General features: G+C 46.3%; 1 protein-coding gene across 1 annotated transcript in view; it reads right to left on the reverse strand.

The window, feature by feature from the left end:
• Positions 1–6,151: 6,151 nt before the first annotated feature.
• SLC39A9 (solute carrier family 39 member 9) overlaps positions 6,152–15,006 on the reverse strand; it is a 51,731-nt gene continuing 42,876 nt past the window's right edge. The window contains exons 4-7 of the mRNA XM_025918670.2: positions 14,012–14,080; positions 12,744–12,829; positions 12,117–12,251; positions 6,152–10,113 (exon numbers count right to left, since the gene is read on the reverse strand). Of these exons, the coding sequence (XP_025774455.1) occupies positions 9,883–10,113; positions 12,117–12,251; positions 12,744–12,829; positions 14,012–14,080 (521 nt within the window). The 3' untranslated portion in view covers positions 6,152–9,882. The remainder of the gene's footprint in view (positions 10,114–12,116; positions 12,252–12,743; positions 12,830–14,011; positions 14,081–15,006) is intronic.

Here is a 15,006-nt window from a genome sequence, read left to right on the forward strand (position 1 = left end):
GAGCCACCCAGGCGCCCCAACATGTTTTTTTAAGGTGTACAACATGATTTAATACATGTATATATTGGAAAATGCTTACCATTTGGGGGGGGTGTGGCTGTGAGATTATGTTCCCCATGCAGTGTTATTAACTATAGTCATTATGCTGTACGTCAGATCTCCAGAACTTACTAATTTTATAAGTTAAAGTTTGTACCATTTGACCACTACCTCCCCATTTCCCCCACCCCCAGTCCCTGATAATCATCATTCTACTCTTCGGTTCTATGAATTTGACTTTTTTTTTTTAAGTTTATTTATTTTGAGAGAGGGAGAGTGGGGGAGGGGCAGAGAGAGAGGGAGAATCACAAGCAGGTCCGCACTGTCAGCGTAGAGCCCGATGCAGGGCTTGAACCCACAAAACTGCGAGATCGTGACCTGAGCTGAAACCAGGAGTCGGACACCCAACCGACTGAGCCACCCTACGAATTTGACTTTTTAAGACTCTACACATAAGTGAGATGGTAGAGTATTTGTCTTCCTGTGTCTGGTTTATTTCACTTATCATAGGGTCCTCCAAGTTCACCCATGTTGTTGCAAATGGCAGGATTTCCTTCTTTTTACGGTTGAATAATATTGTGTCTACGTGCACTGCATTGTCTTCATCCATTCATCCTCCTTCCACGGTCACTTGTGTTGTTTCCGTATCTTGGCTGTTGTGAATAATGCCATGTCTTCAAGATACTTATTTCCTTTGGATGTATATCCAGAAGTGCGGATTGGATTATACTTTTTGCTATCAAGTTTCATGTGTTCTTTGGATTTTAATCCCTCATCAGACCAACGATTTACAGATAGTCCTTTCCCATTCCACACGCTGCCTTTTCGTTTTGTGGATGGTTCGCTTGCCAGGGTTTTGGTTCGAGGTAGTCCCACGTGTTTATTTTTGCTTTCGTCGCCTTTGGTTTTGGGGTCTTTCGGTGAATCTTCATTTCGTAACGACACAGTGGTGGTTTGGTCCTCGCGAGACAATACCACTCCTGGCTTAGGTATCTTCCCTGAGGGATGATACCATATATTTTGCCCCTTAAAAATCACCAGAGGGTGGGGCGCCTGGGTGGCGCAGTCGGTTAAGCGTCCGACTTCAGCCAGGTCACGATCTCGCGGTCTGGGGGTTCGAGCCCCGCGTCAGGCTCTGGGCTGATGGCTCAGAGCCTGGAGCCTGTTTCCGATTCTGTGTCTCCCTCTCTCTCTGCCCCTCCCCGTTCATGCTCTGTCTCTGTCCCAAAAATAAATAAACGTTGAAAAAAAAAATTAAAAAAAAAAAATCACCAGAGGGTGTGTTTATATTGTACGTAAGCACCTCAGCTGGCACCTGGACTAACAGCCCTACCTCAGTACCGTTATGTCCATTTCAGTCCCTTGCCCATTTTCTGATCAGGTTATATTGAGTTATGTGAGTTCCTTATATATTTTGGATATTAACTTACCAGATATATGGTTTGCAAACATTTCCCCCCTTTCCTTAGGTTGCCTTTTCATTTTATTTCCTTTGCTGTATGAAAGAACATACATTATCATAATGCGTTGCTTTTATCCAGAGTCTGCGGGCTCATAGGATAGTCACCATTGTTCCACGAGACAGGTGTACCCATCACACATGGCTAGCCCATGGTAAGGAAATGTGTGAATGTTGACTGGGATCCAGCTCTCTGATCTTACACTTCAGCCAGAGCGAGCCAGACACAGTCTTCCTTGACCCACTCTAGTCAGGAATGGGCAGGCATTCTCACATGGGAAACGGCGACAGGGGCCTCCCTGGAATCACATCCTGATTGGGCCCCCAAAGCTCCCAGCAACCCGGACAAGAGCGAATCTTCCCATGGCGCCACCCCCTCAGTTCCCAGCCCTCTTTGTCCCCGACCCCACTCTCAGGCAGGCAGGCCAGGCAGGTGCCAGGGGAAGGACCCAGGAATGTTCCTATTTTAGGTTCCCTGAGCTGCCCTGACACCGGTGTCAGCCTGATGGCTGGACCCAGCACAAGTATCCCTAAGGGGCCAAGAGGCAGAGAGGCAGAAAGATCTGGGCTCCAGGCCAGGCCCTGCTGTAGCATCAAGTCTCTCTCATGGAATCTCTTTCCTTCCTCCAACCCTAATTCCATCCCTCGGGCTCCTGTCCTGGATTCCACAGGTTATGGCACTAATTCAGCCTAAACGACACCACCATCCCTCGGGTCATCTTGGCCTGACTCCTGTGGACCTTTGCCCCTCCTCCCGTTCTAGCGCTGTCTGCCTGCCTTGTTTGGAGTTGTCCTCTGTGTGTGTGTGTGTGTGTGTCCCTTCCGGACTGTGAGCTCCTTGAGGACAGAGTCCAGGGCATGTAGAAGGTGCTCAACAAATGCTTACTGAACCGATTTGTCTTCCCTCGGCCCCATTCAGGTGCCGTGATTTCTTGTTTGTTTGCAAACCAAATGGAGCCCCAACCCCTCAGGGCCTCAGTTTTCCCTCGTGAGAACAAAACAGAATCTGTGGTGTGGTTGACAACGTCTGAGAAAGCAATCTTTAGATGGCAGGCTTGTTGCCTGCTTTTAGTGTGAAGACGGGTTTAAATCCAGGCCCTGCCATCCGTTGTGTGAACTGAGGGCAATCACGGGGCATCTCTGGGCCTCGGTGTTCTCTCAGCCCCATTGGATGTCTATCCCTTCATCCCAACCTGCTGTCCGGGCTCCCGCTTCTCTTCCCCCCACACTCGGCCCCGGTGCCCTCACGCCCATTCTGATATTCTGAGAAGCCACCAAATTTTCACAGCTCCTTTTCACTTGCCGTTCCCTCAGTCCAGAATGCTTTTCTTCTCCTCTTCCCCCGACTCCTGCTTTAAGATTCAGCTCAGATGACTCATCTTTAGGGATGCCGCATGAATCGTGTTCCACTTGGACTGAATTTTCTAAGGCCAGGCATGAGTCCTAGGCTCCTTTACCTGCCTGGGGCTTGGCCACCCCTCCCCCCGCCCCCAGGGGAACCCAGGAAGGGGGAGGTGGGGTACAGGGCACCACACGCATGTTTGAAGCCAGTAGGCCAAAGGTCTAAGGGGGTGGGGAGCCAAAGGAGAGTCTGTGCGGGCGCAGACCAACCGCCCTGTGTCCAGGCACCCCGCACTTGAGATGCCTGAGCTGGGAGTTTCTTACATTGACCAGATAGTTCTGTTCTCATCAGCGGTTGTTAGGCTTTGGCTCTCTCTCTGCCTAACAACTGCTCACACCCAGGGCTGCCAACGTAGAAGTGTTTCTGGGGGTGGCCCAACGGCCTTGCTGCCCTGCCAGCCTGCCAGCTGCTTCACAGCACTAACAAGGTCCCCTGGCATCCAAAGGCATCGCACGCTGCTCAGGAACATTGAAGGTATTCAGTGCTCCCCCTCGTGGGTGCTGTGTGGATTAAAATGTATACATTAAGTTGGCTTCCAAGAGGAAGTTCATTTCATTGAGGGAGAGGGGATGTGTTCAGTCTGGCCAATAGGCCTAAGGCCATTTATTGTGAGAATCTCGCACACTCTCCCAGAACGTGTGAGCAAGAGCCAGGGTGCCGGCTTTTCATCTGGAAGAGAATTAGCAGTTCATTGGGTCAGAGGCTTGGGCCCCAGCATTAGCTCCATTTTACTTGATGAAAGCCCTTGGGCAAGTGACTTAGAAACCCCTGAGGCTTCGTATATCAAAAAGGGGCCCTGCCAACTCTCAGCATCGTGCTACCCTCGGAATGTTTTCTCCAGGTCCAAGAGCTTATGTTCTTTTCTGGTTTCTCCAAATACCAAGCGAGAGAAAAGGAGGGTCTACTCACATGCCTGCCCCTCCTGCTCCTACCTGCCCCCTCGGGACAGGGGAACACCTGATTCACACAGGGGCTGGAGAGCTGGAAGAGGTGGAGGGTGACGACAGAGGTTTCGTGTTCCGTGATATGTCCCCTTGAGTCAACCGGGGAGCAGAGGGGACAGGGCTTTGGGGGAGGGAGAACCACAGGGTAGAAGGAAGACTGAGCACTCACCTGGTCCTCTGTATGTAACTGTAACTAACACAGATGTGTGGAAATGGGGGGGGGGGGGGGTCTTTGAGCCCCAGCCAGGAAGTGGGGGAGACAAGCAGGCATGAGGGAGGAAAAGTCGCCAAGCCCCACCTTGAGATGCCAGAGGAACCTCTGGACCACCGCGCCTGTGAACCCTCCGCCTGGTGATAGGAAGTCAGAAGCCAGCCGGGACTGCACCTGGGAAGGCTGGAGGGGAGGCTGCAATCACAAAGACCCCGGCGAGGCCCTGTTATCTGTGGGATTTTAAATCTGGAAGCACAGATGTCAACTAGGGGACCAACAGGTCCCGCGCACCACCTGCGGCTGCCTCCCGTTTGTCAGCCAGCGGCACCGTCTGTGAAGAGTCCACGTTCTCTGTCGTGTGCCACCGGGCCTTTGCCACGAAGGTCCTCCTGCCCCGAGAACCGTTCCCAACGCTTCACGGCTCATTCTGCTCCACCTGTGAGTTCAGCGCAGGCCTCGTCTCCCCCTGGCTGTTGTCCCAAAGCCTCGCTCTGGGTTCCTCGCCCCCACCCCTGTTCTCTCAGCCTCCCAGTACCCACCTCATTCTTGGCAACCGTGTTTCCTTGTCTGAATCCCTCTCTGAATCACACGCTCTTTAAGGACTGGGAGCCATCCCTCCTCCCTTTTGAACACTCGGCACTCGTGAGGGCCCCGTCTGTAGGAAGGGTTCACTTGATGCTGCTGAATGAAGAGGTAAGGCTCAGCTTACATCCCGTTCCACCTTCTGGAGAATATAGGATCTATGCCCTCCTACACATGACAGCCCTTGAAGTCTGACAGTGGCTATCAAGTTCTGCCCCCGAGAACGTTCCAGATGAAGGCAAACATCCAGTTCCTTCGACACCTCCTCACATGCCCTGGCTTTCCATCCTGTCTCCACTGGGCTCCCTCCTCTCATGGCTCTTGTATTTGTCAGGATCCCTCTATAAATAAGGCAGTCAGAATGGGACACACGTTGTCCCTCATGTTCTGACCCAAATTTACAAACTGGGGAAGCAATGGCTAACATCGCAACAGAAATCAGTAGCTGAGCCAGAAGTGGGATCCAGATGTTCCGGTCCCCCATCCGTCACACAGTACCTTACTAACATTAGCTGGTCGTGGATTAGGAACCCAGACCCAGTTAACTTCCCACCTGTACACTCAGCCCCATGCACTGACTCCTCACCTCTTGGCTGACTCCCAAACCCTCACCTCGGTGTGGGCAAGGGCAGAGCTGCAAGTAAGGCCAGCAGCTGGTCCTGCCACCGATTAGGGAGACAGCTGGTACCAGGGAAGTGGGGGGCGGGGGGACCACAGATTAGAAAGAAAGTGCCTCCTTGGCACACCGATTCATTTAACAACACGTATCTATTGAGAACCTAGCTTCCTGGAGCTTGTATTTTGGCAGGGAAGGACACAGTAAGGATATATATTATAAAGCAGATTCAAAGAGGACCAGTGCTACAGGAAAGGAAATAATAGAATAGGGTAAAAAGTACTGGGACATGGTGGGCAGATTAGTTTTAAGCAGGGTGGTCACAAGAGGCCTAACTGAAGGAGGCTTTAGACCCAGACTGGAAGGACGCGAGGGAGCTAGGGGAAAGGGCATTTTAGACATAGGGACGGGACACAAGGTTGCTTATTTCTGACATTATAAAAACTACACTGTAGGATGCTGCCCTAGCTTGTGAAGAACTGGAAACGAATTTACAAATTGCACTTCCATTAAAATCTCTATTTCCAGGGCCAGTTGGTCTCAGCCTCTGTATTCTCATAGAGCAGCTCTGCCCTTTGAAATGAACCCACTGCGATTGAGATCTGTTGCCTGCTTCTCTTTTCTGGGAGCAGGCAGCTACCTTCCTAAGTAATATTTACTAGCAACCACGGCAAAGCAAAAATAAAAGTCAATGAATTAGTATGTCTGGGGCACCTGGTGTATTGAGTCCTTCATCTCCCCTCCCTCTTTCCTTAAGGATATCATATAGTGGGCACACCTTTCTTTGGCCTTCAAAGATTTTCATTACCTTTTCTGATGTTCAGATGTGGGTCAAGTCTAGCCATCAAACAGAGAAGCAAACTGCCAAGAGAGGAAGTAACGAGCCACTCACATAAGGTATGCACTAATAAAAATTTAATATCATAAAACAAATCAGAAAACAGCAAAAAAAAAATTTTTTTTTAACCATTCACAATTAACGTGGAAAGAGACAAAATTATAAGGCAGCCATCCATGGAATGATTTCATGTTTACAAAGAATCCAGAAAAGGGGACATTTAAAATCACTCTTCAGGCTACTGAACCAGGGGAAATGCAGTTTTATCCCATGAGACTTCCAACTTGCTAGAAGATGCTATCAGAAAAAAGACCAAAGCCAAGTTCCTTGTGTTTAGGCTGAGCATATCTAGAGAATTCCCAATGGTTGTCTCCTTTCCTACGAGTCACAAATTTCCCTCAAGTCTCCTGAGGCGATCGATCTAGATGTCTCAGCTACAAAGGGAGCTACATCGTTGGCTTTAAGTTCATGGCATCTCCCAACAGTGCTCTCGGGATCATTCTGTTTTGACCAGAAATCTTCGACGGTTCCCCTGTAGATCACTTTGCACTGCAGTGGTTTTAGAAGAATCTGGTCATTATTCTCAATCTCCCAAGGGGCCCAGGAGCCATGTAGGCAAGAACATTCTCTGGGGGCTTGTGCTGTTGGCAGACAGCTCCCGTGTTTAGTACCTGGCTACCATGTGTCTGAGGGGCATAATATACTCCGATGTGGGGGTGTCCTCCTAGCTCTAATCCTCCAACAAGAGAAACACCAGGAAGTGACCCTTAGAAGTAGGCTGGTAAGAAACACACTTACATGGTCTCCTCTTTACAAAGAACTGACCCCTCCAAATGACCACCTCTCTCCGTTTTCTAATAATTCATTATACAGGAACACGGCTGACTCGGCTGTTTTGAATAAGGAAATAAAAAGGTAATGGGGGGAAGAGAGAACACAGAGCCTCTGCAGGTGGTACCATTTCCAACTCGCTACACTCTGGTGCAGGAAAGCCACCAGACCTGGAACTTCGCCGCTTCGGGGACATGGGGACTGATATGCAATTCACTGGGAAACAAGTGAGGGGAATGGATCAGTAGTGTTTTTCAATTTAATTTGCCATTTAAGAGTGCATCTGGAATCTGAATAAATTCATCCCTACCAAGGAAATGGAGTCAAATTGCAATTAAGATTAGCTTTGGTTATGAGGAAGGAAGGACCATGCTTTTCATCAACTGCATCTCTCTGGTAGCCAATAATTCCATCTGTAATCATGGCAGCAGCTTAAGTATTGCCAATGTTTTCAAATGTGTGAGAGCGTTAAGGCATCTACATCTAAAGCGGGAGGCAGTTTTAAACAAGAGGAAAACAGAACTGAAATGTGCCAGTAAGCAACCACTGCTGTGGCCTCTTCTGGGACACTGCCCACCACGAGCAAGTTCTTCCCCCGGTGAAGAAGGCCTCTGCCATGCTGCTTGGTCCCCTGCTGCCTGAAGATGCATTTGAGCCCTGTAAGATTAGTATGGCTATTTCTGCATGCTGACCAGGAGACACAGGAGTAGTTCCCGAGGCAGCAGCTTTAAAATCTGGGGAGGCCCATAGCTTCTGAGAGCTGATAGGCCTTGAAAGGTTTGCTTGTTAATGTGAGGTCCAGAGGGGAAGGCAAATTTGGAAGTCTGATGGTTCGATCCTTGCCAGAGTTCAAGGCCCCACCTACCCAGCAAGCTATTCTAGCCACACTTTTAGTGATGGCAGGGCATTGCTGCAAGAGGCTTTGGCCAGCAGAACAAATTTCTCATCATTTCTCACACAACAGTATGGCAGAGAGTGCTGCCATCCAAACCAGGCCAGACACTAAAATGTACTATTTATTTAACAAAGTAAATGTCCAGGGAGAATCAAGGCAACCATGACATCTTGAAGGACCACATGAAGCCCCAACACTCTTCATAAGTCAGAGCTGCTATCAGGAAAAGTCACTCAGACTTTCCACGCTGTACCTTCTGCTGGTTTTAAAGCGCGTATGCAATGGCTGCAGCCACTATACGAAACCGCCTCCTATTTATGCTACTTTGGTCTACAGCCAGCAGGGGGCTCTCGAGGTCTATTTCCATAGCTGCTGACCCAGTGACAAATCTAGGACGGAAATAAAGAAATTACAGGCATGCTGGCATATATGTCATATAAAACATTTTACGGACTCCTAAACCCACTGCCCTGAAGAAAACGGTCTTGGTTCCCTCTTTCTATAATGTGTTTTTGAAATGGTACAGAAAATCAAAATAAATTAATAACACAGTATTATACACTGGGTCGATAACACAAAGTTTTACAGGGACTTTGGCAAACACGGAAAAATCATCCTAGTTTGTTAAACGCTTTTACTATCTCAATTGTTTAAATTACCAGAATATTAGTGACTGCATCATCTCACGTATGAGGAAGTGACATTTTAAGGGCTTAGCAGAGTTGCATTTGACACAAAAGTGACTTCATTGAAGGGAATAAAGTAAAGAGACAATGTCATCTTCATCATCACCGTTCAAGAAGTGGTTGTCCTGATGAGAGTTCAATTCACACAAATCCTAACGTCGCTGTCAGCAGTGAGCAGCACATTAGAGGGAGGGGGTGCTGGAGAGGAAAGTCAGGAGGAAAGCACGGAAAAGATGAAGAGACAAGAGACATGATTTCAATAAGCTTTAAATCAAGAGGCAAACACTTCCCGCTTGTGATACATCGTGACCATCTTCATTGCTGCAGGTGCTTATGTGACGCTGACCTAGCACTTCCCACGGGACACCGAGTATTCTGCCGGAGGGACTGCCGGTCTGCTAAGATAAATACTTAAAAAGAAAAAAAAAAAAAAGGGACAACATAGGTTTTGGTAATCTCCATTTTAAAAAGATTACTACAAAGATGTCAGTCACTATCCAAATTCACTTAAAATTAATACCCCTCAATTTCAAAAGGTACTTTGGGATCTGACTGCTCTTGAAGGAATGGCTGGGGGGAGGCCTGAACCTACCAGAACTTGGCTCCTCTGTATGAATGCATTGTAGGCAGGTACGCTGCAAAAGAGAACTTAAAAAGAAATACTAGTCACCTCCTCCGATGCTAGTCCATCTCTGTGGCTCCATTTGATGGAAGGGCGGGCCCTCTTTAAAGAGGCAGATGTGAAAGGAGGTGTTAAGTCTCTCCAGACACCCCCTGTTCAATGGACAGCTCTCGAGTAAGAAGTCAGCTTTTAATGTGTCTTGCCGTCATTTTCCTGACTCTTGCCCCAGGTAGATGACAATTCTCTTTAGCATCTAAGACAGTGGACATTATGACCTTGATCAAGGCATGTGGCAGAGATGCTAAAGCACCAGTCTTACACGGTGAGAACCATGTTAAAGATCAATGGATAAAGTAAGCGGCGGAGCCTCTAAACTAACAAAGAGATTTAGCTTAATTACAGAACACTGTACTTTCATAATTACTATTTCATCGTGAGTATGAAGTTCTCCACTTTTCCTTAAAATGAAATTCCATCTTCCCTGAGAATAGGGGTTAAGAGAAACATCAAAACTCAAAACGCCAAGGGCCCTTTAAAAAACAACACAACGGAATGTCCACATCCAGTCGCGGTGTGTCGTTTCTCGTCTAAAAGCTTTCCATGACTCCAGGTTTTAATCTCACCTCCCTCCGGACTCTAGGAACACAGGTGGAGATGGGCAAGGTGAGACAAGACACTGAGGAAGTGAGCAGCTGTCACGCGCTGGCTGTTCTCGCCGGATGCTGGACAGCCACGGACTGAGGCTGGAACCTGACGTTTAATGCTGGTGTCCTACTGACAGGATGAGTGGGATGAGGCAACCCAGAACCAGGGCTGCCACCTCCAGGCGGCTGAGGCCCCTCCCGCCAGTGGGGTCGGGTTTGTGACTGTGCCCCATTCCGCCCACCTCCGGGAGGACATGTACTGTGGCAACATAAAGAAATGTCCCGGCAGAGAAAAGCATGGCCACTCCAGTGGCATTGACCTCTGAAAGGGCTTCTTTACTGCTCTGTGAATTGAGAGAAACAGAGAGACAGACAGAGAGAGAGAGAGAGAGAGAGAGGAGAAGAAGGAGAAGAACAATTAAAATTCAGGGTCAGAAAGAAGTTCCAATTAAAAAAACACTCAGCATTCACAACTGGTGCACTATGGGACACTGGGGACATCTTGAGATCAGAGCAATCTTGTGATTGATGAGAAGCTTCCAAATAAGGGCTTAAGACTATTGATACTGTACACAATTGCTTCTTCAAGCAAACATCAAGTCTGGATGAACAGGTCTGGCACGTATTATTCTTACAATGGAATCAACGGCATTATTAATGCAGATGTTAAATTTCGTACATTCACTCATTTATTCTACTAATAGTTAACAAACATCCCCTATACACCAGGCTCCAGGCCAGCTGTTGAGATACAGTGGTAATCAACATCCAGCACCTGCCCTCAGAGGCTAGAAACATAAGCTAATCTTGACACAATTAATTTCAACTTTTTCTATTAAAAAAGTGGACCCATGGACTACAACAATTAAAAATTTAAGAAAGGAGCACGCCATAATGTAACATGTAACCCCAAGCCTCCAGAATTACACCTTTCTTTCTAAAGTTCTAAAGACTTTGATCGACGATCAATGAAGTGATATACAGGGTAATACTTAAAAGGAACTATATACTGACTGAAAGAAGAAAAGGCTCTTCAAACGATCAGAGAGGGTTTTTATGACACCTCATTTGTTAGCAATCCAGATCAACAAACTTGATTAACATGAACTTAACCATGTTTTGACCACCTCGTTTCTCATATGTTCCTTTTAATATAGTTTTGTTGGGGGGTGCCTGGGTGGCTCAGTCAGTTGAGCGTCCGGCTTTGGCTCAGGTCATGATCTTGCAGTCGGTGAGTTCGAGCCCATGTCAGGCTCTGTGCCGACAGCTCCAAAGCTGCTGTGGAGCCTGCTTCGGATTCTGTGTCTCCCTCTCTGTCTGCCCCTCCCCCACTCCTGCTCTCGCTCTCTCTCTGTCAACAATAAATAAACATTAAAAAAGAATTTAATATAAGTTTTGCAGTATCAGCTATGAACTGAGTGACACTCAGAAGAATCAGTGACCTTCAGACAGAGTATGGGAAAGCAGTTCCATGAACGAGCCCTAAGTCGGTCTGGTGCTAAGATTTTCCTCCTGTCACCTGCCAGCTGACACTGAAATACAACAGGTCAATGAGACCCGCAGCCCCAGTGGACAGAACTGGAAGACAGGGAAAGGTCCAACTTGAACAGCACGGGAAGGATACCCAGGCTCAGAACTGACAAGCGACAGACACGTTACTTCAAGTCTGACGTTATGTTCAGCGCAATGATAAAGAACTGGATATTTAGTATGCGGTGATATGAGAATACAGACATCTCTGCTCATCCCCTATTCTCCTCAAAGCTGCCATTCGCTTGTCCCTCACTCTTCACGTGCCTGCTTAAACATTAAATATGTACCGTGGCTTATTATACATCTGTCAAATAAAATTAGTGGGTCTGGTTAGGCTTAAGTTATGTTATTTGAAAGATCACGTATATGTGCAAATGTTTTCGGAATTGAAGGGGAAGACATTTTCAAATTAAATGAACAGGAAGATGTAACTTTATGAAGGGAATGCCTTGGAATTGAGATGTTTACCTTGTACTGGTTTTTACTCGTAATTTCATTTTTCTTTATCATTTTATTTTTGAGACAGAGAGCGAGCAGGGGAGGGGCAGAGAGAAGGGGAGAGAGAGAGAATCCCAAGCAGGCTCCGCATGGTTAGCGAGGAGTCTGATCTGGGGCTTGAACTCACTAACCGTGAGATCGTGACCTGAGCCGAAGTTGGATGCTTAACCAACTGAGCCACCCAGGAGCCCCAATTTCATTTTTAGTTTGAGAGAGTAACTTAACTGAGAAACTCAACATAAAAGACCCTAGATTCTGGTAGATCACAAAAAAATTGGATACTTGTCTAGATAAACTAGGAACGAATAAGACGTACCTTACTTAGTCCTAAGTATGTCACCATGGCCATAACTGGTGCTGCAAGCGCAAACACCAGTAAATGTTTTCTGATTCGATTCCGTTCTAGGCCAGCGTGCATTAAGAAGGAAACCAGCCCAAAAGCAGCTGGTGCCTGGAAAAAAAAAATTAGTCTTAAATACTCTTAAAGTATGGATTGCTTCTATATTATGAAGTATATGTCATTGGACTGAATTCTCACCGAAAAAAAGAGGCATGGTACCAAGACTGAGCTCTGCCTTTTAGGAACTAATGTTCTAAGCTAAGAAAATATCCTATGCGTGTGTGTGTGTGTGTGTGTGTGTGTGTGTGTGTGTGTGTGTGTTTTAGACAGTAGGAAGAGAGAAATAGTCAAGAAAAGATTATAAAAAAACAAGAATATTTACCAACAAAAATTATTATAAAATACAGAAATCTGTAGAGAATTTAATAATTTGTGTATAGGACCATAAAAAAATCCCTTCCATCTAGTCAACTGTCTCAAACCAAGGGCAATTATGAAAATAGCTAAAAATATTTCCCCATTCCAGGAAAATGTTAATGACCAAAGAGAAATTTTAATTGTGAATATATTCAATATCAAATCTTTCACGAGGATTCCCCTTACCTTATGTAGCATTATTGCCACAAACACAATCAATTGGACGCTAGTCTGGGAAGTAGAGGCTGCCGCTCCTAAGGCAACACCGTCGGCTAAATTTGGAAAAAACGAAACATAAAACATTATAAATACAACAACAGCAGCATCTATACTAGTGTCCTAGTCTTATATGAGTTTTAGAGTCAGGTAGACCTGCATTTGATTCTGGGAAGGTTCTTTAACCTTTCTCAACCTTAGTCTTCTCATCTCTAAAATGGGTTCAGTGAAGTATGTGTTCTTTGGGTTTTCATGAGGGTTAAATGAGATAACATTTGTAAGCTGCTTAGCACCTGGCCCCAAATATTCAATGTATCAGCTGTTATTAGAAAAGTATGATGCCAGAAAGTATATAAAGTATGTAAGTATATAAAGTCTATATAAAGTATTATAAGGTATAATCCACTGATTAATCAAACTGTAATAGCAGAAATAGCAAAGATTATAAAGAAAGCAACTCTGCATCTTGTAGATGGAAAAACACAACATAAGAACACTACAACTTTACAGAGATGATTTATACGTCAAAAGTAAACACTGGCTGGCTGGCTGGCTAAAGTTTTGTCAGATAGGCATGTTCTGTTAGAAAGGTCCAAGTAATAGCATGCCACATTTCACATGCCTTTGTCCTTCCCAGAATCCCACTACTGGGACTGGTCTTTGGTGATCATTCTAAGGCATGCCCAATTAGCAATGCTGAGCCTTCTGCATTCTACGGCCCACCTCTGCCTCAACTGGCACTTTAGGTATACACTGAGCAACAGGGCTATTCAGTATAAAAGTGTCAAAACTCTTTTCCAGATGAGGTTCTAGGGCAGAGGTCAGCAAATTTTTTTCTTCAAGGGCCAACGAGGAAATATTTCAGGTTTTGCAAGCCATTTGCTCTCTTGCAGCACTCTGCCATTACCGTGCGAAGAGCCACAGGTAAGATGTAAACAAGTGGGCATGGTTGTGTTCCCAAAAAGACTATTTACAGGCACTAAACTTTAAATTTCATGTAATTTTCAGGTGCCACAAAATATTTTCAACCATTAAACAATATAAAAACCATTCTTAGCTCGCAAAACCCTGACACTGAGTACGCCAGGGTTTATGCTTGGGTTGGAGAACTTCATCACGAAACCCTCTCCCTGAAGGCCAGCCCAAGAGCTTTCATGCTGGTGGTCCCTGGGATGTAAACACTAAACTCCCCATAGTGCACCAGAAGAGAAAGGGCTCTCTTTGCAGTCCCGCCCTACCTGCAGCATGGACGACCAGACCCAGCGTGGTGGTGATTTTGGAATTGCTGGGCCTTGCTGTTTCTGGATCTGAAGTAAAAATAAGCGAGTCAGTCATTAAGCAATGTGAAACAGAAACTGTTAGAACACTGTCCTGGAGGTGGAAGAATTCTTTCAAAGCTCTTAAAGTAGATTCTGTTTTCCTCCTGTCTTTCTTTACGACTGGCTTCAAACACTTAGAAGTTTCTCCTGTCCTGAAAGAAGTGGGCAGGAGGGAACCCTTCATCTGCCCCAGCCTTCCCTGAACAGGCAATACGTAAGCCCCAACTGCCTCAGCTGCCTTGCACCCTTGAGCGCTCTGGCTCTCCCTGGAAAGTGCTCTGTGGTCTCTCCTCACTTCTCTCCAGACCAACTGAATTGTCACTGCCTACCTGCTCCTCTCCCCGGCCTCCTGAAACTTTAGCTTTATTCCAAGACCAAAATGTCTATCATGCTTGCCCTTCTCCTCTTAATCGCCATCATCCTAAACCTAAACTTTCATCAACTTGAACCTGACTTAGCAACAGGCTCCCAGCTGGTCTCCCCTAGCTCTCATTTCTCCCTCGTCTGATTCATCTTACACATCCTTGTCGGAATGCTCATCTCTGAATCACCACCCTTCTGATGTGCCAGTTAACTAGCTAAGAATCTGCTGCTTATCAAACTCAGTCCAAACTGCTCCATTCATAGGTTCTTAAGCTCTTTATCAACTGGTGTCATCTTATTTCTCACTATTCAGTCCAGTTAAACCAGCTTCTTTAACACCTTCTAACAAAACATTCTCATTCTCCCTCAAATCTCTCGTCTTTAATTCTTGGCATGTGCATAACTTCTCAGCTCCTCAGTCCAAAACTTAGCCATTGTTCAAAGTCAATTCTAGGACTACTTCCCTTAAGAAAGAATTAAAGATCAATTCCAGCTCAAAAGGCTCCCCTTGCCTAGAAACCAAGAGCTCTAAGTGCACATACTACTTCAGT

This window comes from Puma concolor, chromosome B3 (assembly GCF_028749965.1).
Source record: "Puma concolor isolate L17-30 chromosome B3, mPumCon1.1.hap2, whole genome shotgun sequence".
NCBI lineage: Eukaryota > Metazoa > Chordata > Mammalia > Carnivora > Felidae > Puma > Puma concolor.